This window comes from Phodopus roborovskii, unplaced genomic scaffold (genome assembly GCF_943737965.1).
Source record: "Phodopus roborovskii unplaced genomic scaffold, PHOROB, whole genome shotgun sequence".
NCBI lineage: Eukaryota > Metazoa > Chordata > Mammalia > Rodentia > Cricetidae > Phodopus > Phodopus roborovskii.
The window spans coordinates 12674455-12694761 of NW_026126408.1; the positions used below are offsets into that span (position 1 = coordinate 12674455).

The 20307-nt window shown below is 53.0% G+C and overlaps 2 protein-coding genes across 3 annotated transcripts; both read left to right on the plus strand.

Annotated features, from left to right (window-relative positions):
- The first annotated feature begins 1198 nt into the window (after positions 1-1198).
- Positions 1199-8817, plus strand: Emilin1 (elastin microfibril interfacer 1). Of its 2 annotated transcripts, none has more exons than XM_051181770.1 (8): positions 1199-1852; positions 2747-2872; positions 3260-3480; positions 4635-6545; positions 6950-7066; positions 7499-7516; positions 7645-7782; positions 8129-8817. In XM_051181770.1, the coding sequence occupies exons 1-8, from the start codon at positions 1683-1685 to the stop codon at positions 8464-8466; spliced, it is 3039 nt and encodes a 1012-aa protein (XP_051037727.1). In that variant the 5' UTR covers positions 1199-1682; the 3' UTR covers positions 8467-8817. The 2 variants fall into 2 exon arrangements, with proteins under 2 accessions (XP_051037727.1, XP_051037728.1); XM_051181771.1 differs by having other exon boundaries at positions 1769-1852; positions 2729-2872.
- Positions 8818-9161: 344 nt separating this feature from the next.
- Positions 9162-19539, plus strand: Khk (ketohexokinase). Its single transcript, XM_051181772.1, has 9 exons — positions 9162-9572; positions 12417-12533; positions 14343-14477; positions 14671-14805; positions 16455-16527; positions 17737-17883; positions 18885-18973; positions 19053-19210; positions 19299-19539. The coding sequence occupies exons 1-9, from the start codon at positions 9481-9483 to the stop codon at positions 19382-19384; spliced, it is 1032 nt and encodes a 343-aa protein (XP_051037729.1). The 5' UTR covers positions 9162-9480; the 3' UTR covers positions 19385-19539.
- The last annotated feature ends 768 nt before the right edge of the window (positions 19540-20307 follow it).

The window sequence follows — 20307 nt, forward strand, 5'->3', positions numbered from 1 at the left end:
CTCCGCCTTTGCAGCAGCTTTTCCTCCTACCCCCAGCAGCCAGCTGTCTCTCCTCTTAGCCAGAGCACACATCATCTCTTTGTCCTGGCCTCTTGGCAATTGGTCTGTCCTGCCTCTGTGGTTGTCTGTCTGGGGGCCCTGTTTCTTTCCCCACAACCTGAGTTGTTCCTTAATTGACAGTGACAAACTTTTAGGCTTGCCTTTGCAACTCGGCACCTCTCCAGTGCCTGGCACACAGCAGCCTCTCATAGCTGTTGTCTGGTTGCCTGTCTGGTACTTCAGCTTCCCCCTTCTAGTCCCCTGAGAGATGCAGATCCAGAACATGACACAGAGAAGGCAAAGGCAAGAGGCAGCAGGCATCTCACCAAGAGTTTTCTGCAGGCAACAGAGAGATGACGACTGGCCTCCAAACCAGAGAGCAACCAAGTCTTACCTCTATCATCACCATAACCACCCCCTCCTGGTTATAGCCTGATCTTCACCAATGGCAGGCAGGAAGGAGATGCCTTCTCCTCTAATCTCTTCCATTGTGTAAGAAAAGACAGTTCTTTGTTTTCTGATTCCTTCCTCTTCTCTCTCTCTCTCTTAGATTTCCCATGTATGTCTCCATGTAGTTCTTCCCCCCCATGTCCCCCACTGCTTCATCCCCCAACCTCCTTTTTTTTTCCTGAGTCACTAGAGTCATTTGAAGTCTAATCTCAGCTATGTTGACTTGCTGTATCACCTTGGACAAATGAACTACTTTCCCACTGTGAGCTTCTAAAAGGAAGCAGAAGGACCCAACAGTGATGAGGTCCCACTGAGCCCCCCACATGCGCTATCCCCTGCACAGTCCTGCCTTCCTGCTGTCCTCAGGGCTCCCTCTCTCTCTCCTCATCTCCCAAGGGTCCTGTTCTCCCAGGGGAGCTGGGACTCTGGCTCCTGGTCTAGCCACCAGCTCTGGGCCTCCTATCCAGATCTGGCCCAGGCTCCATGTGGCCTGTCTGAGAGGCTGGCCTCAAGCCCGGAGGCAACTCCATAATTCTCTGTCCTTTTTTTTTTTTTTTTTTTTTTTTTTTTTTTTTTTTTTTTTTGCCCCCCTCTTTCCCGGAGTTAACAAGAAGCAGATGTGGCGCGCGATGGTTGGAGAGGTGGGGGAGGAAGGGGGAGGCTGGAGCGCCAGCCAGCCAGGGGGAAGGGAGGAGAGGGAGGGAGGAGAGGGAGGAGGCTGGCCCGCCCCATGGTCACTTTGTGCCTCTCAACAGCCACTGGGACAGAGCTCTGTCATCCTTAGGACCAGTCACTAGGAGCAGAGCAGGGAGACCAGAAGAGGGCCAGCTGGAGCCAGGGAGTGGGGGCTCAGGAAACAGCCTCTGAGAGGGGCAGGGACCAGGCACAGGAGGCCAGGGGCCCAGAGAACAGACTCCCCTCAGAAGTGCAGAAGAGGAGAGCGGAAGGAACTGAGGGAGGGACAGACAGGAGCCTGAGGAGGAAAGAGGAGGGGGAGAGAGGGGTCAGGCCCAGCAGCCAACGAGGAGGCGGGTGGCTGGGTGGCTGGGGGCTGCAGGCAGGAAGCTAGGGACTGAACTGGATTAGCGGACTGTCCCCTGAAGCGACGGCATCCCCTGGAAGCGCGGGTCTAGGCACCAGTGGTCAAGCCGGGATGTGTCTCTAAGGGCAAGGGCGGCAAGGAACACCTCACCATGGCCCCCAGCGCCCTCTGGAGCTGCTATCTCTGCTATCTGCTCACCGTAGCCACGGAGGCTGCCAGTTACCCTCCTCGAGGCTACAGCCTCTACACAGGGGGTAGTTCGGCCCTCAGTCCTGGGGGTGCCCAGGCTCAGAACTCACCACGGCCTGCCAGCCGTCACAGGTAAGAAAGAGTCTGTTCCCAGCCAGGGCTGGAGGCTGTGATCGGCAAAGTCCTCAGAAGTGGGCACCAGGCTATACCTCTCATGCAATGAGGAGGAGAGAGAGTACTCCATCAATGGTCCTCCCATATGTTCCGTCCTACAGGACTCTCTCTGGGGCTTTGGTGGCCTAAGGGAGATCAGCTCCCACCCCTCTTCCCTATGAAGGCCTACAGTTGGGTGCCCAGGGAAACTACACTGAGGGCATGGACCAGACCTTCCTGCCAGCTACGTCAGCTATGTGCCAGCCAGCTCTGAATTGGGCAGTGCTTTTGTCCCTCTCTAGGACTTCCTTAGTCTAACTAACATATAACTCCTCCTGCTCTGCCTCCGCTGGCTCCACAGCAGCCCCCACGTTAGAAGACAGTGTTTATGAGGCCAAGAGTGCAGCAAGGCAAACCCCAGGGGCACAGAGTCTGTCAGCGGCTTAGTCTCTCCTTAACCACAGGCCGAACTTCTGCCTGCCCCTGCTCTCCTCCTCGAGGGGTGGGTGGGAGCACCATGTGCAGGGGATTATCTCCAGTATCCCAGTTGGTTGGGGCTTGAGACTGGCCCAAGGAAGGGCAAAAAGAACTGTGAATCCCCTGGTGCCTAGGACCCCACAGTCATGATGACTGACTTCCCTTTGTGTGTGTGTTTTTCTTTCTTTCTTTCTTTCTTCTTCATTACATCCTCCCTGCCTTGAAAAGTCTTTATCTGCTATGTTGGCACAAGAAGTGGCTTGGGGGCTGCCACTGCACAACCCCTGACTTTCTCTGGTTCTCAAGGCCCCTTCATCTTTTAACCCTCCCTCAGCCTCTGGGCCCACTGGGGCTTGTGTCTTTGGTCCTTTGGCCCAGGTAGGGTTGTGCCTACAGGAATTGGTGTGCCTATGTGGTGACTCGGACAGTGAGCTGCGTCCTTGAGGATGGAGTGGAGACCTTTGTCAAGCCAGACTATCAACCCTGTGGCTGGGGCCAGCCCCAGTGTCCCCGAAGTATCATGTGAGCCCCCCAACACTAAGGGATTGGGTACTTAGTGGGAGCTGGTGGCCACTCAGGACTCTGTACAAAGCAGGGAGCAGGACAAGACTTCAGTCAGAACCATTTTGAGAAAAGGGTCCTGGCTTAGCTGTCTGTGGAGCTGCTGCAAGCATATCTCCCTAGCCTGCAACCTTCAGGGCTTCTGTTAGACAGGTCAGCCTCACAGCAATGGACTCTGGTTCCAGCACAGGGAAAGGGGAGGAGGAGCCCTGGTTTAGCTAAAAAGCTGATAGCTGTCAAGTGAGCAAGGCCACACACATACTGGCCAGAGAGAGAACAGCCAGAAGAACAAGGTGCCAGGCAGATGGAGAACTGAGGGAATGCAAAGCCTTCCTCCTCTCTCACCAGGTACCGGAGCTTCCTTCGCCCTCGCTACCGGGTGGCCTACAAGACAGTCACAGACATGGAGTGGCGGTGTTGTCAGGGGTATGGAGGCGATGACTGTGGAGAGGGTCCTGCTTCTGTTCAGGGCCCTGCACCCTCCACACCACACCCCCGGCCCAGGCCTGCGCGCCCCAACCTGTCTGGCTCCAGTGCAGGTAGCCACCTCAGTGGACTAGGGGGAGAAGGTGAGTCTGCCAGTTACTAGGGATGGGAAGATCTGGGGTGGTAAATGTGGGGCCTGGCTGTGGATGGAAACCTCTGTGTTCTAAATTGGAAGAAGGCAGACATAAAGGAGATTCCGCATGCTTATGCTTGTGTGGTTTGAATGTGTGTGGGGTTGAGGGGATGGGGGTGGCAGGAATGAAGATAGATTGATTGAAAGACCTGAAAACCTAGAGACAGAAGGCATAGAGAGAATTTGCTCACATACGCCCTCTGGCGGCCAAGGTTCTTCCTAGTAGGAAAGGCTTTGGGAGAAGTGGGGAATTCCTTTGAGAAACTCTGTCCCCATTGAAGACGGTTAAGACTACAAATCCTAGCATGCATTGCACCTGACTACAGGTCCCAGGCCCCATTCTGGCCTCTAGAGACTGCAGGTCCCAGAATGCAATAGTCCCTGTTGCATTTCTTTCCTCCTGTGTGGTGCTAGGCTAGGCACACCGGATGAGGGCTCTTTTCCTGCCAAAGAGATAACTGAACTATAATTATGGAAACAGGAACTTCTGGCTGACTGGCTAGCCAGCCAGCGCCCAGCAGGCTTGCAGCAAGGGCTTCTTGTTTGTTCCCGTGGTGCTTTTTGGGAAATGCCCAGTCATTGCTACAGTGGTATGTGAAGTACTTCATATTCCCATTTTGTACTGTTTGATAGCCCTAAGAGAAAGGACACATGGTGTCATTCTCATTTCCCAGAAAAGGCAACAGTTTCCAAGCAGTCAAGAGGTCTTAAGGACAAATGGAAACGATGTGGGTAGGTTTGGTGGTCAGATGATCTGGGTTTGAAATTTGACACTGCCACTTGTTAAACTTTTTTCTCTTGCCCAAATCATCCAAAAGAGTGCCTCTGACTCTTGCTGGGACTAGCTGCTTAATTCCTTTGCTTCTCGGTTCCCTATGCCATCAAATGGAAAGAGTATCTTCCCAGTAGAAGTTTTAAGAGCTGTGGTTCAAATCTGGGCTAAGGGCATTCAGTGAATGGTATTTCCTTTCTTTTCTTTTCTTTCTTTTTTTTTTTTTTTTTTTTTCTCTTTCCCAAATCATCCGAAGGAGAACCCCTGCCTCTTGCTGGAGTTGGAGTAAGCAGGGCCTGGGCCCTCGGTCATCTGATGTTCTTTCTCTTCAGGTCCTGGGGAATCAGAGAAGGTACAGCAGCTAGAGCAGCAGGTACAGAGCCTGACCAAAGAATTGCAAGGCCTTCGAGGTGTCCTGCAGGGAATAAATGGGCGTCTGGCAGAAGATGTACAGAGGGCTGTGGAGACAGCCTTTAATGGGAGGCAGCAGCCAGCAGATGCAGCTGCCCGTCCGGGTGTGCATGAGACCCTCAACCAGATCCAGCATCAGCTGCAGCTCTTGGACAATCGCATCTCCACCCATGACCAGGAGCTGGGCCACCTTAACAACCATCATAATGGAGGCGCTGGTGGAGGCAGCAGGGCCCCAGCCCCTGTCGCAGTCCCTTCTGGCCTCAGTGAGGAGGTGTTGAGGCAGCTGGAACAGGAGCTTCAGGAATCTTGCTCAGTGTGCCTGGCAGGGCTGGATGGCTTCCGTCAGCAGCAGCAAGAGGATAGGGAGCGGCTTCGAACACTGGAGAAGCTGCTGTCCTCCATGGAGGAGCGTCACCAGCAGCTCATGGGACCTGCCATGGCCAGGAGACCCCCTCAGGAATGCTGCCCCCCAGAGCTAGGTCGGCGGTTGTCAGAGTTGGAGGGGAGGCTGGATGGAGTGCTAAGTGGACGACGACGAGGTTCTGAGCTGGGAGGAGCAGCTGGCCAGGGGGGCTACCCCCCGGGCTACACCAGCCTGGCCTCCCGCCTTTCTCGCCTGGAGGACCGCTTCAACTCTACCCTAGGTCCCTCAGAGGAGCAAGACAAGGACTGGCCTGGGGGACCAGGGAGGCTGGGCCACTGGTTGCCTGATGTTCCAGGACGGCTAGAAAAGCTGGAGGAACTACTGGCCAATGTGAGCAGGGAGCTAGGTGGCCGCCTAGATCTACTGGAAGAGCAGGTAACAGGGGCTGTGCAGGCTTGTGGACAGCTCTGCTCTGGGGGCCCCGGGGCACAGGATTCTCAAGTCAGTGAGATCCTCAGTGCCTTGGAACGCAGGGTGCTGGACAGTGAGGGCCAGCTCCGGCTGGTGGGCTCAGGCTTGCACAAAGTTGGAGCAGCAGGGGAGGCCCAGCAGGCCTTGTTGGAGGGACTGCAAGGGATCGTGGGCCGGCTGCAGGAGCGAATGGATGCCCAGGAGGAGACAGCAGCAGAGCTGTCACTGCGCCTCAATCTTACAGCAGCCCAGCTAAGCCAACTGCAGGGTCTGCTGCAAGCCCGTGGAGATGAGGGTTGTGGGGCCTGTGGTGGTGTCCAGGAGGAGCTGGGTCGTCTGCGGGATGGTGTAGAACGTTGCTCCTGTCCACTATTACCTCCACGGGGTCCTGGAGCAGGTCCAGGTGTTGGGGGACCAAGCCGCGGGCCTCTGGATGGCTTCAGTGTGTTCGGGGGCAGTTCGGGCTCAGCCCTCCAGGCCCTTCAAGGAGAACTCTCTGAGGTCATTCTGACCTTCAGTTCCCTCAATGACTCACTGCATGAGCTCCAGACCACTGTGGAGGGTCAGGGCGCTGATCTGGCCGACCTGGGGGCCACCAAGGACAGCATCATCTCAGAGATCAACAGGCTACAGCAAGAGGCCACAGAGCACATTACAGAAAGTGAGGAGCGCTTCCGAGGCCTGGAGGAGGGCCAGGCACAGGCCGGCCAGTGCCCTAGCTTAGAGGGACGATTAGGCCGCCTTGAGGGAGTCTGTGAGCGACTGGATACGGTGGCTGGGGGACTACAAGGCCTGCGTGAAGGCCTTTCTAGACATGTGGCTGGGCTCTGGGCAGCACTACGGGAAAGCAACAGCACCAGCCTCACACAGGCCGCCCTGCTGGAGAAGCTGCTGGGGGGGCAGGCAGGCCTGGGCAGACGGCTCGGTGCCCTCAACAATTCCCTGTTGCTCCTGGAAGACCGTCTGCAGCAGTTTAGCCTGAAGGACTTCACTGGTGAGGACAAATTAAGGTTTGGTTAAGATTAATTAGATTAACGCTTCATGAGGGGATCCCTCTTCAAGCCCTTCCTCGTTCTCTTCCACCCTCCAACAGACAGCAAGGAGGCCCGGCCTCATCGGCCTCCTCTGCTGTGCCCGGCTGTAGCCCTTACTGCTCCTCTGGGAGGCTGAAGTGTGTCTGCAGAGAAGTGTGTCTAGCTCTGTGCTCTGCATCTGGTTGCTTGGATGGGCCTGTGAGTGGAGCTGGGATGTGACTCTGTCAGTCAGGTGCCTTGCCTGAAGCACAGGGGCCCCAAGTCTCCACCAGTCCTCACCCATCTCTCTGCCTGTGGGGCCACCTTCCCTATCCGTTGCAAACCCACTTCACAGATCTCCTTCAACTTGGTTTTATCACCATAGGGCCTTCAGGCAAGGCTGGGCCCCCTGGGCCTCCTGGGTTACAGGGGCCTCCAGGCCCCGCAGGACCTCCAGGACCTCCTGGAAAGGATGGACAGAAGGGGCCCATTGGACCACCAGGTATGTTGGCTGAGACCTTTGCTTCAAGCCAGGGTTGCCACCATCCTGGCAGCCCGGCATAACATTCCACATGGGGCTTGACTGAGAAGTAGAAAGGTTTGAGGAAATGGAGGCCCCCAGAGTCCAACAGTGAATAGAGAGGAAAGTGACTAGTAGCTAGCTGAGTGGTCATTTGGCTGCTGGTATCTTCGTCGTCTCCCTGCCACATTGCTGATTAATGCTTAGTCTCCAAGGTCCATGTGGGGTATGGACAGCTCAGGGCTAAGGTTTTGGCCCAGCAGCTGCACAGGTTCGACCCTACTCTTACTTTTCTTGGTCCCTCACTCCTGCTTGGAAACACACCTGACACTCAGCATTGCAAGACAGCAGATGTTGGATGAGTGGCATAGTGAGACATGCACTACTCACTGTTGTCTCTTTTTCTTCTCACAGGTCCTCAAGGTGAACAGGGTAAGTCCTCCTCATTAGACTCGGGAAGCTGAAATGAGCTTGGGGCTGGAGGAGGAGTCCTCAGGCAGCCTGGGAAGGAGACTGGGGTTATGAGCATCCATCTTAACACTCACTCTACACCCATTCAGGAGTAGAGGGAGCGCCAGCAGCCCCTGTGCCTAGAGTGGCATTTTCAGCTGCCCTGAGTTTGCCACGGTCGGAACCTGGCACAGTCCCCTTCGACAGAGTCCTGCTCAATGATGGAGGCTACTATGACCCAGAGACAGGTAACCTAGGAGGGCTAGGTTGAGCAGCTGAGGAAATGGATGAGATTGGGCAGAGTTAATGACTCATTCGCGCCTCGGTAGACAAGTACATCTTTTCATTTTGCAATTTAGACTTTTATTATCTCCATGCATTTTCACCACGGTTGGGCAAGGAGGGGGGAGGAGTCACCCCACAAATTTTTATAGGGGCGGCTCCAGCACGCATTCTGTAGTAAGTGTTGGAGAGGCAAGATGGATCCCCTACAGTGTGAGGTCCAGTGGAATGGCCGGGATAGGATCATTCCCTGAGAAACCTCCCTTGTCCCAGACACTGTCTCCCCTCCTAACTGTCATCCTTGTCCCCCAGGTGTATTCACTGCACCACTGGCTGGACGCTATTTGCTGAGCGCTGTACTAACTGGGCACAGGCATGAGAAAGTGGAGGCTGTACTGTCACGCTCCAACATGGGCGTGGCCCGCATAGACTCTGGAGGCTATGAGCCGGAGGGACTGGAAAATAAGCCTGTGGCCGAAAGTCAGCCCAGCCCAGGCGCTCTGGGAGTCTTCAGCCTCATCCTGCCACTGCAGGTCGGAGACACTGTCTGCATCGACTTGGTCATGGGGCAGCTGGCACACTCGGAGGAGCCACTCACCATCTTCAGCGGATCCCTGCTTTACGAGGACACAGATCTTGAACACGTGTAGACAGGGTCAGCCCGACCACCAAACTTTCTACGGAGGTCGCAGAGCCACCTGGATCACCACTCCCCACCAAGGCCTGGGCGGGGCAAGGCCAGGGACCACGCCCCACTGCGGTTGAGGCGTCCAGAGGTCCACTCCTCACGCCGCGACTTCGTGGACTCAGGGACCTGAGCGTCTTCTCTTGACTTTTGGCCTCAGTGCCATTCCCACCAGAGCCCTCTCCAAGACCCGGGCTGCGGAAGAGGAACCTTCCCTCGCACCCCTTGCTTCCGCAATCCTCGGGGTCTAGGGCTTTCCCGGGCCCGCACCACCATACTAAACTATTCAGGAATAAAGACACTTAGGGTTTTTTTTTTCTACAAAACATAGCTATTCTGCTCCGGTACATATTCGGGGTAGATAAGGTTCAGGACGGGAGGAGACAGAGTCCTACGGAGGGAACCCTGGCTGGTAGACTCGAGGTGCGCTCTCCCAAAGGGCAGACGCAGCCTTAGGGTCACGACCGCCGTTCCCCCGGTGGCCGCCAGGGGGCGCAGGGTCCGCACCACCACGCAGGCTGGCAGCTTTCCGCTGGGCTGGCTGGGGCGGAGCTTCGCCTGGGAAGGGACTAGTGCTCTGGTGCTCACCCGGACGCGGGGAGGGGCTTGTTCTCTGGTGCTCACCGGCGAAAGAGGGCTGTCGGTTGCCAGACCCAGCTCCTCCCAGTGGTCCAGGGTCTGGAGTCAGCAGCAGGTGCAGAGGGACCGGAAAGGTGATACATTATTAGTGCGTTTCTGCTTTGCATTAATGGGACTGCCTGGCCGGACTTGGTCCGACAACTGAGGCGGAGAAGTGAGAGGTTCTGCCATTGGACGGGTTAGGTAACCAACCCTCCTCGCAGCTGCAGGAGGAGCTCGGCACGCGGAGGAGGAACCAGGGCAGCCCCTGAGAACCTGGGACACCCTCCTCCAGTAGATAAGAGGCAGAGCCAGTAGGAATTCCCTCCGCTTGCGGGTAGGAAGCTTGGGGAGCAACCTCATGGAAGAGAAGCAGATCCTGTGCGTGGGGCTGGTGGTGCTGGACATCATCAATGTGGTGGACAAGTACCCAGAGGAGGATACGGATCGCAGGTAGGGGCGCCCAGGCCCCTCGGAGACCCCAGGGCAGCAGTAGCCCTGTCTTTGTGCCTGTCACTGCTAAGCGAGGGATATGGCCCTCCCCATGCAGGGAGTGAGGTGTGAGTGCAACCTGGAGTATAGGTATTCTCTGCCAGGAGAGCCTAGGGGCTCTCAGCGGGAGTGAAGACAGGAGAATGGTGGCCATTAAAAATAAGACCAAGGGGTTTTGTTGTTTTGTTTTGATGGGGTCTTGCTGTGTAACCCAAGCTGTCCTAAACTCCTCCTGGAGCCTCTGGAATTAACTGGAGTGCAACACTGCGCTTGGATCATGACTGTTATAGCTGGTTTCCATCTCAATCCTAGGACTGTGCGGATCATCAGAATCTTTGGTTTAGACACTGGGCCAAAATTATTTTTCCCTCCTAAAGGCACACAGCCGACAAGGTGCCAAACTTTCTTAAGTTCCCTGCCGGCAACCCCAAGCCTGTGGCACTTCTGAGATAGCTAACAGTGAGTGATTATGTGCAGTTAAATCACTCACAAACATTTAAAAGCCTGGCATTTCCGCCTTGCCTAGCTCAGGGCTGGCCGTCAGTGTAAGCAAATCTGGAGCCTCTCTGGGAGAAACTTGGCTCAATTTTTTTCCTGGTGCTACATGCTGAAAGGAGTCTGCCAGAAGTCTTTATACAAAGATGGGTGAGCATCTTAGTGGGTGTTCTCAGAACACCCACCAGTTGTCTGGTGCAAGCTGAAGTGTCCTTTGACAGCTGTTATCTTTACTCTCCATAAGGGCCACATGCCACTGTACTGCCATGCCCTGAAGGCATGGCTATGGAGTGGAGCACTAGCTTTCTGTTGGTGCATGAGGTCTGGTATGCTGAGCAATGCAGATTGTCTCTCGGCTGGTTATCAGCAAAGAATTGGATAAAAGCAAGTTCAAGGCTGACCTCTGGCAAGACACTAGAGCACTGACAGCAATGAGCTTACAGAGGTGGGGAGGCTAGGTGTTCTGGGTTTTGGATCCACAGAGAACTGCCCCCTGTGCTGTCTTGGGCTCCCTGGGACTGTGAAAGCACTATTCCGATCCTTTCCTTTGATGAGGAAGCTGAAGATTTGGAGGAGCTGAACTGTGTTTATCAGGCCATATACTTAGAAAGGGGCAGAACAGTGATTACAGCGCATGTCTCCAAGTTCAGTGTGCTGCTCTACCTTCCTCTACCTCACTTGTCCTGTCCCTGCTGCTGCTGCCCCACTCGCAGAGTTTAGCCCTTGCTTTGAGCTACTTTGTTTGCCAGAGGTTAGAGCCCTCGTCAGAAGTGCAGGGACAGGAGTACAGGGTATTGAGTTGTGTAGATCCAACCTGTTTATCAAGGTGGAACCACCCCTAGAACTTGGTGTTCAGTGGAGAAATCAGGCTCTTTCTCTGTCTTTTTATGTGAACGTTCTGCCCACATGTGTGTGCACCACATGCAATCCTGGTGCCTGAAGAGGTCAGAAGAGGGCACTGAATCCCCTGGAACTAGAGTTATGGATGGTTGTGAGCCACAATGTGGGTGCTGGGAATTGAACCTGGATCCTCTGCAAGGACAAGAAGTGCTCCTAACTGCAGAGCTACCTCTCCGGCCCTCCTCTCTCTCTTTTATTAAACGACTTGTTTGTTTTTCTTTTATATGCACTAGTGTTTTTCCTGCATGTATATATGTGTGAGGGTGTCAGATCCCCTGAAACTGGAACTACAGGTGGTTGTGAGCTGCCATGTGGGTGCTGGAAATTGAACCCTGTCCTCTGGTAGAGCAGACAGTGCCCTTAACCACTGAGCCATCTCTCTAGCTCCATATTTCAGATTTATTTATGTGTATGAGTATTTTGTCTGCATGTATGTATTTACACCACTTGCATGTCTGGCACTTACAGAGGTGGGAAGAGGACTTTGGATGCCCTGGAGTTATGGATGGTTGTGAGCCACTGTGGGGTGCAGGGAATTGAACCCTGGTTCTCTGCAAGAACAAATTCTCTTAACCATCTCTCCAGCCCTAGGCCTTTTCTTATTACAGGAGGACATGGCTTTTTCAGGCTCACAGTTCTCCAGAGATCGTATTTGAATCAGAATACGCACAGTACCACATTCTGCTAGAACTGAACACCCCATTCCCTTGAGCTTGTTTATGTGAAGGCTAAGAGAAGGGGAACCCTTTATTCCCTGCTTCCATTTGGAAGGTGGATACTCTGGAGGTGCCTCTGGAAGAGCTCCCTCCCTTGTTTGTCTGGGTGTACCTCAGGTGTAACCCCACTTTGCAGCCCTCTGGTGTTGGTTGCATAGCGTCCCTGCTTCAGGACTCTGTTGAGTCTCCCAGAAGAGCAAGACTGTGTGGGACCCAATCCTTACTGACGTCTCTGCCCCTCCTGACCCAGGGACTCTCCGAACTTGGGGTTCACAGTTAGATGACCTGAGAGATGTCTCCTGTTTCCCAGAGCACATGCTGAGGAGAGCCTTCCAAAAGAACAACCCCTCCCCACATGCTGTGCGGTTCTGCATAGCTTAGAGCTTCAGCAGGGCTTTTAAGGTTACACGGTGACATCTCATTGTGACTGAGGAAGAGCCCTCAAATTGAGCAGGTTTCCTAGCTCACTAAAAACAGGTGGCTGTGGCTACACACTTGAATACAGCGAAGATGTGGGGACAGACCCACATCCCAGAACTGTCCCACTCTCAGCAGTTCCAATTAGAAAGTGAGCTGAAACAGATTCATCCCAGCTCTTGTATTCTGTGGACTCCTACATAGGGGACTGAGGTTGGTCCTGCTTCTCCCAAGACCAGTCTGCTGAGGCTGCAGGTACACACCTTGTGCTTTACAGGTGCCTGTCCCAGAGATGGCAACGTGGAGGCAATGCGTCCAACTCCTGCACTGTCCTTTCCTTACTTGGAGCCCGCTGTGCCTTCATGGGCTCATTAGCCCCGGGCCATGTTGCCGAGTAAGTTTAGGAGGGCATACCTGTTGGGGGGATGCTTGCCTGCAGGGTACAGGGAGAGGAGAGTTGTCTGAACCCTGGTTGGACAGGATAGAAGAATGGTTGGAGGATGGTGACCCACAGGAGAGTTCCCGTTTCCCTGATCCTCCTGGGGTGATCTGTATGACGTTTGTTTACTAACTCCATTCCTGTAAGGGTTCTATTTCCACAGCTACAGAGCCTGCTTACGCTACCCACAACCTCCTTCCTTGCTTCCTATAGACTCTGCCTTTGCCCTTCTCAAGGCCCGTATCCTTGCTGTGTTTGATGTAAAAGGCAATTAGGGACATGCTGTATGTACCCTTCCCTGCTCAGGGGCATCCTGCATCCATGGTCACAGAATGAAAGCCCACAGTTGAGGATTAGGGCCATTGCTCATGTCCTCATTGTAACTACTAAGTGTACATTGCTCAGGACATCCTGAGGTCCCAAACCCATTTGCTCTGGATGCTATGGTCCATAAGTGACCCACACACCTTCTCCATGTCAACTACAGCAAGGGCCCAAGAGCCCTTTGACTCCTGGCACTGTCAACTCAGCACACACTTATCGGGAGGTGTGCCCATACTTTGCCCATTGTGGGCACTGGGGCAGACTGCCAGGTTTCTGAACCGTAAAGCACAGCCCTTTGATCCCTAGTTTGAGGGGAATGTTGCCAGTCAAATTCCCAGTCTTTGAACTGGAACAAGGCTAATAGAGTGAGAGATCCGATCCTGGGGATGGGACCGTAGTTCCTTCCCAGGTGGAAGTAGGACTCTGGTTCTCACTTAGGATGATGGACACTTCTTCATGGAGGAATCATATTGGTGGGTGAGCCATTCAGACTTCTCCCTATGCATTCACTAAACATTTAATGAGCACCTACCATTTGCCAGGCACCGTAGGTGCAAAAAGTCAGTTAGCAAACCAAACCATATTTCTCATGTTTTGGGGGAAACTATTAAGGGACCCGTAAGTTTTCAAATTGTAGGTCCTACAGCTCTGTCCAGCTTAGGTGACACCGAAAGGGAGGTCTTCTCACCGTGAGAAAACCCAGGATGACCGAGTCACTGGGCACAGTTGCTCTGTGCTCTGGGGTTTCCTGGGAGAAGTGGGACCAGCCTCCAGCTGTCCAGCTGGGATAGTCTTGAAGTGATGTCTCTAAGTTCATTCTAACTAGAGGGCATTATGTGAAACTGTCCTGGACCAGGTGCACATTTACAAGCCTCCTACAACTGCACCAATTCGTTGCCCATAGGGGTTGGTCCAGCTTTGAGAAGCCAGTAGTGAACAGGTCCCTTAGGCAGCACCACTTCCTGGATGCTCAGCCTGGATGAAATGTTGGATGAGGTTCCATGACAAGATTGGAAGGCATCCCAGAAAGCACCATGCCATGAGGATGAACACGCAGAGGGCATCTGGGAGGAGGGCAAAGTATCACCCTGCTGATTAATTATTAATTCTGCCTTGGTCTTTCATGAACCAAGCCACAGGACTAATACACTATTAGTTCAATACAGGCTCTAGGTCCCAAACCTACCCCTGTCTAGCTTCAAGGGTGGGGGCAAAGATTTCCAGTGTGAACTGGACTGAAACTGACCTGGAATGTTCCTACTTCTCTGATGTCTGGGCTCCTCTGCCCCTTGCCTTCATCACTTGTGGCGAGACTGAGATTGCCAGTTCTCTCCTACTTCCCCTCCTCGCCCCCTTGCCTTGCAGAGTCCCCAGGGGCCCTCCCTTCTAGTCCCCTAAACTCTTGCCAAACTGCCCTTCCGGGTCACTCCACCCTGGCAGTTTTGTCCTGGATGACCTCCGCCGACATTCTGTGGACCTACAATACACGGTCCTTCAGACCGAGGGCTCCATCCCCACGTCTACAGTCATCATCAATGAGGCCAATGGTAGCCGCACCATCCTGCACGCCTACAGGTTTGTACATCTGTCTGTGCTTTGCCAGCTGCTGCCGCTGCCATCACTACACTATGCTCTCAGGACAGGACCCTTCTTTGAGAGGCTGGTGTGTTCCAGTGCACCCTTCCCACTCCTAGGGGAGATGTAGGCTATGTGTAGCTCTAACCTGTGTCTCCTTGCCCTCTCCCTGGCTCGGGTCCCTTCCTCAAAGCTTCCTGGTGGCTGACTTCAGGCGGAGGGGTGTGGATGTGTCTCAAGTGGCCTGGCAGAGCCAGGGAGATACCCCTTGCTCTTGCTGCATCGTCAACAACTCCAATGGCTCCCGTACCATTATACTCTACGACACGTAAGGGCCCCTTGGCCTTCCCTACCACAACCCACCAATCAGTGCCCTTTCTTACCAATGGGCAAACCAACTGCTTTCCATCCATGGCTTCTCTGCACCAGAAATTGCCCCCATGCCAAACTGTTTGGTAATTTTTTAATTGTTTTCAATTAGGGGAAAAGAGAGGTGGGAAGGGGTCAGCTCTGCCCTACTTGGTAATTTGCTCTTGACCAGCACAGTGGTGGGCAAGCAGGCAGACCTGGAAAAATTTGTAATTGATGATATGATTGCTTCATAATTAGTCAATCAGCATCTTGGGTCTGGGTATAGAGAGATGGGAGAAAACCTGTATAAAGCCTTGAAGGCCTAAGAAGGTCAATCCCAGAGTTTTTGAGCCTGCAGCATGGCATCAAGGAGCTGAGGTCTGGGCCCCTCCAAAGGTCCTGGTATGGTGAAACTAAACATCACACACTATTGGTAGCCACTACTGATGGAAGGGGAAAAGGAGTATCAGATCAGCAGATTAGGATTGTCTGGTGTGATGCAAACATACCCAGAGGAGCATCCCCTCCAGGTCCCATAGGTAGATCTCCACCCTTATCTCTCTCAGGTGCCTCCTGAGCAAACTCAGAGATTCATTTTTCCAAGAACTCAGTATATATCAGGTACTGGATGAGGGCTGGTAGAGGGAACAAGGCTAGGGACCCCAGGGTTCATACTGTCTTTACTACCTAGCATGACCTCTGGACCGAGGTAGGCTACATATATCCCAAAAATGAATGAGCATTCACATATTAAAGGTGACAAGGTGACTTTCAGATTAGGCAATCTTTATCATCTACCTGTTAAGCAAGCCATGATTGGCAGCAACTCTGATCAAGGACACAGGCACGCACGTGGTACTCTCAAGAGAAGGAGACAAAGAAAGTGTTTATTGCCTTCTGGCCTGGGTCCAGGCATATTCACATACACAGCTCCGACTGCAGCAGGCCCAGGAGGCCAAGGGCTTTCAGTCCTGTGTACCGATGGGAAAGCAGCCCCAGGAAGCCCATGCCACTAGCCAAGTGGATAGAAGAGTCCACATCACTATAGAGAGTACACAGGCTATGCGGCCAGGGAGGCCAATGCTCTCCTGGGTCTCCACACCTAGACAAGCCAGACATGAACTCTTCCCTCAGAGTGCCAATTTTAACCTTAGAGATAAAGTGGGGAGCTCAACTCAGAACAAGGTGTTCTGTCACTGGCAAGCTCCCAGCCGGAGGATGTCATTAAAGAGAGCTCTTGGCAGGACGCCTTGGACTTTGTAATTCGCAGGGGCATTGCATGCTGGGAGCTGTATGCTCCAGCGAGGGGTCTTCTGAGAAATGTAGTCTTTTGCACGCTTATCCCATTCTTGGGAAGGTTGTTTCCACGAAACACGGGGAGGGGGCCGGGGCTCGTCACAGGTTGCAGTTGTTTTTATCCTTAGATAACGTTAAGCCTCCTCCCCCAGAAAGGGCACCTTAGCCAAGTGGGACAGGGCTCAGGCTAGGCCTCAGAGCCCTGTGCTTTCCCAGCTTCTTGCCATGCTGCTGGTATCGCTACTGGGCACAGGGTCCCCAGCTGTTAGAGATCTGGCCCTGGCTGACCTCACCACGCTCCTTCCCTTTCCTTCCTGTCTTGGGGTGTAGGAACCTACCAGATGTGTCTGCTAAGGACTTTGAGAAGGTTGATCTGGCCCGGTTCAAGTGGATCCACATTGAGGCAAGTCTTACCCGACCTGTTTCTAGGGGCTCAGCCGGCCAGACCCTTACACATTGTTAGCCTCTTCCGTGATTTGATTTGTTTGAGCCATGGACGATGGGGATAATGAATAGCCCTCCCCCGTTCCTCTCCACCTCTGTTATGTTTTCCTATGAGGAAACCGAGGTACAGAAAGATCGGGAGCTACAGCACCATATAGGTACAGGCATCTGGCAAAAGTCCCCCTTTTTGTGTTAAGGCCTGGTATAGGCCTCTGCTGGCTGCTTAGGAGTTGACTTCTTTTACTTCTGAGGAAACAGGAAGGAGAGGACTTGAAGAGAATTAGAACTTTCTTTCCAAGGGAGAAGTTTTGGGATCCAGGTGAGAGGAAGCCTTGAGAAGTCCAGGGTTGTCGCTTGACTTAATGTAGGCTCTCCCGGTGTGTACCCGCTTCCCATTTCCTCTTCACTTCCCTCCCCTTTTCCCTTCTCACCTCTTCCCTCTCTTCTCTCTTCCTCTCCTCTCACTTTCGTCTGTCTCTGGGTTTTTGCTTGTTTGTTTGTTTTTTGTTTTTGTTTTTTTGTTTTTGTTTTTTTTTTGTTTTTGTTTTGTTTTTTGAGACAGGGTCTGACTGTGTAGACCAGGCTGGTCTTGAATTCAGAGAGACTGGATTGACTCAGTCTCTGAATGCTGGAAACAGAGGCGTGCACCTTTACACCCATTTTCTCTTTGCTTTCTTGCTAGTTTTCCCCACCATTCTAGGGTTTTACTATATAGGTCAGGTTGGCCGGGAATTCATAATCTTCCTGCTTTAGTCTCCTAAATGCTGTGGTCACAGGTGTGCAATGTCCAGCATCTTTTATTCTTTTGTTTGTTTGTTTCAAAACAGGGTTTCTCATGTAGCTTAGGAGCCTATCCTGGAACTTGCTCAGTAGATCAGACTGACCTCGAACTCGAAGAGATCTGCCTGCCTCTGCCTCCCGAGTGCTGGGATTAAAGGCGTGTGCCACCACCGCCTGGCTGGCATCTTTTATTCTTTAGTCTTATTTTTAAAATGAGAAATCTGGCTGATCAGGTCTCCAAGGCCCATGACAGTCCTAGAATCATGCAGCTCCAATGGGGTTCCAGCCCAGCTCCCTCCAGCCCCTCTCACGCCTCAGCCTGAGTTCTATCAGGCAGGGAAGAAGGGACTCTTAGCAGCTGGGCTTTGAGCTACCTGTCCTGCCCCAGGGTAGGAATGCGTCGGAACAGGTGACGATGCTGCAGCGGATAGAACAGTACAACTCGAAGCAGCCTCTGCCCCAGAGAGTGCGGGTGTCGGTGGAGATAGAGAAGCCCCGAGAAGAGCTCTTCCAGCTGTTTGGCTATGGTGAGGTGGTAAGTGGCCTACGGCTTCTCTTGGCCATCTCTAGCTAACTGTGTTCTTAAGAGAACTAGAGAGGACCCTAGTCCTGCCTACCAGGCTCTGAGTGACAGCTTGGCAGCTCCCAGTACCCAATAGGTCCCAGCTCCTGGGTTATGGTAGTTGCAGGTAGGCCAGAAGTAGAATTTTTCTGCTCAGGTAAATGCATAGGGGTAAGAATGGACAGGGCCCAGATAGCCATGGGCATTGCCTTGCTTGTCCTCCTCAGTCTTTTCCTCTGCAAAACCAAGAAAGGAATGAATCTTTTCTCTAAGATTTCCATTTTTTGGGATTTTTTTGTTTTGTTTTGTTTTGTTTTTTTCTCACGTAGGTGGTAGGTTGTGAGAGCCAGAAGCAATGATAAGAGGGTGGGAAGGCTAAAGGTACAAGGAAGATTTTAAACAGGGTTGCGTGTAAAGGGAACTTCGATAATAATCGCTGCATCATAGCTAAATCTCATTGGACACTGTCTAGACACTGTTCCTTGGCCTTGGTGCACAATAGAAAAATATGTCAGACTGAGCCCCACTCCTCCAGAACTGAACTATCTCTAGGGACTCTAATGTGAAGCCACCCTGGAGAGAGTCCTAGAGCCCTGGTTGCCTTATTTTGCAGATGAAGAAACCCACTCTGAAGGGTTTGGCTGTGTGGGTAGCAGATCAAACAGAGTCCACCCTTGAGAGCCAGCCTGGTTTGATTTCACCTCAAGATGGCGCTCCAAGCTCTTTTTGGGTTTTGAATTACAGCAACCCATAATAAAAATACTGGGGCCACAGAGTCACAATTACAAGGCTGTATTTGGTACAGCTTAAGCAAGCATAAAATGCGTTCCTGTGGGTTGCATTCCTGTGAAATGCCATGCTAGGCATTTACATGACTAACTTAGAATAGTTGTGCTATAACCCGGAGGCAACCCTGGTGGGTAGTAGTGACTGACTCATTGGAGGTGGCTGCCAGCCCTTTTCACTGCCCACAGGTGTTTGTCAGCAAAGATGTGGCCAAGTACCTGGGCTTCCAGTCAGCTGCAGAGGCCCTGAGAGGATTGTATGGTCGTGTGAAGAAAGGGTGAGTGGGGATGCCCAGAAGGGGCCTAAGGGGTCTGGGGGATGAAGTGGATTAACTCCCATCCGAGTGGGTCTTACAGGGCTACACTCATCTGTGCCTGGGCTGAGGAGGGCGCTGATGCCCTGGGCCCTGATGGGCAGCTGCTACACTCAGACGCCTTCCCACCGCCCCGAGTAGTAGACACTCTGGGGGCTGGGGACACCTTCAATGCCTCTGTCATCTTCAGCCTCTCTAAGGGTGAGTCCCTCAGCATGGGATCAGGGCAGGGCTGAGCCTGTCACTGTCCCCAACACCAGACTGACCCTGATACTTGTCCCTTCTCCAGGAAATAGCGTGCAGGAGGCCCTGAGATTCGGCTGCCAAGTGGCTGGCAGGAAGTGTGGCCTGCAGGGGTTTGATGGCATTGTGTGAGAGGGGTGGTAAGAGGCACCAGCTCAACATCCCAGAGGTGGCACCATTGCCTTCTCCACTTTGCCCAGCCTGGCTTTCAGCTGCCGTGTTCCCTGGGCTGGTGTAGGCTGTGGAAAGAACTCTGTGTTTGTATCTCCATTCTGCAGATACTCAAATAAATCTTCCCCTAAGCCAGGATTGTCTGTCTGAGTGGTTTTTGTTATTATTATTATTATTACTATTTTCTGTATGAGATAGGGTCTGGTCATGCAGCCCAGGGTTGGTCATGAACTTGAAGTTCTCCTGTTCCAGTCTTCCTATGCTGGAATCAGTGGCCTAGCCCGTTTGTCCTTCTCGATACTCAGGCACTCCTCAAGGGACAACAGCGTTTTGTGTCAGGTTATATTTGTGGTTGTAGTACCAAATGGACTCAAGGTAAGTTCTCTGAGGACTTCCAGGTTCCTGGGAAACCCATGGAGAAAGGCAGTTTTGGACAGAGAGGCACATAGGCCCAGAAAGCAGGCTCCCTGCCCGCTGTGGTTATCACATAGCTTGAGGGACTGAAGAAGAGGAAGAGGAAGGGAAGAGGAAAGGAAGGGGGGTAGTTAACGCCATTACTAGGAATGGGGAATGACACCAGTGTAAGGACTCAGGCATCATTCTGGCCTGCCCCTGTCACCTGGCAGAACGCACTCAGGCAGTACCCTGGTCAGCCCCAGAGCTCCATGGTTGTATAGTCTGCACACAGGTGCAAAGGACCCCTTTAAAAGAAAGAACCATGCCCACTTATGCTCTTTCCCTCTCTTTCCTGCTGTTCCCCTGGGGCAGACAGGACTTTTCCTGTCTCCTTCTTCTCTTCTGTCCTCTCTGTCTCTGTGTCTCTTTACCTCTTTTCTCCCCCCACATGCCTTCCTAATAAAACTTCTCACTAAGCTCTGTCTGCC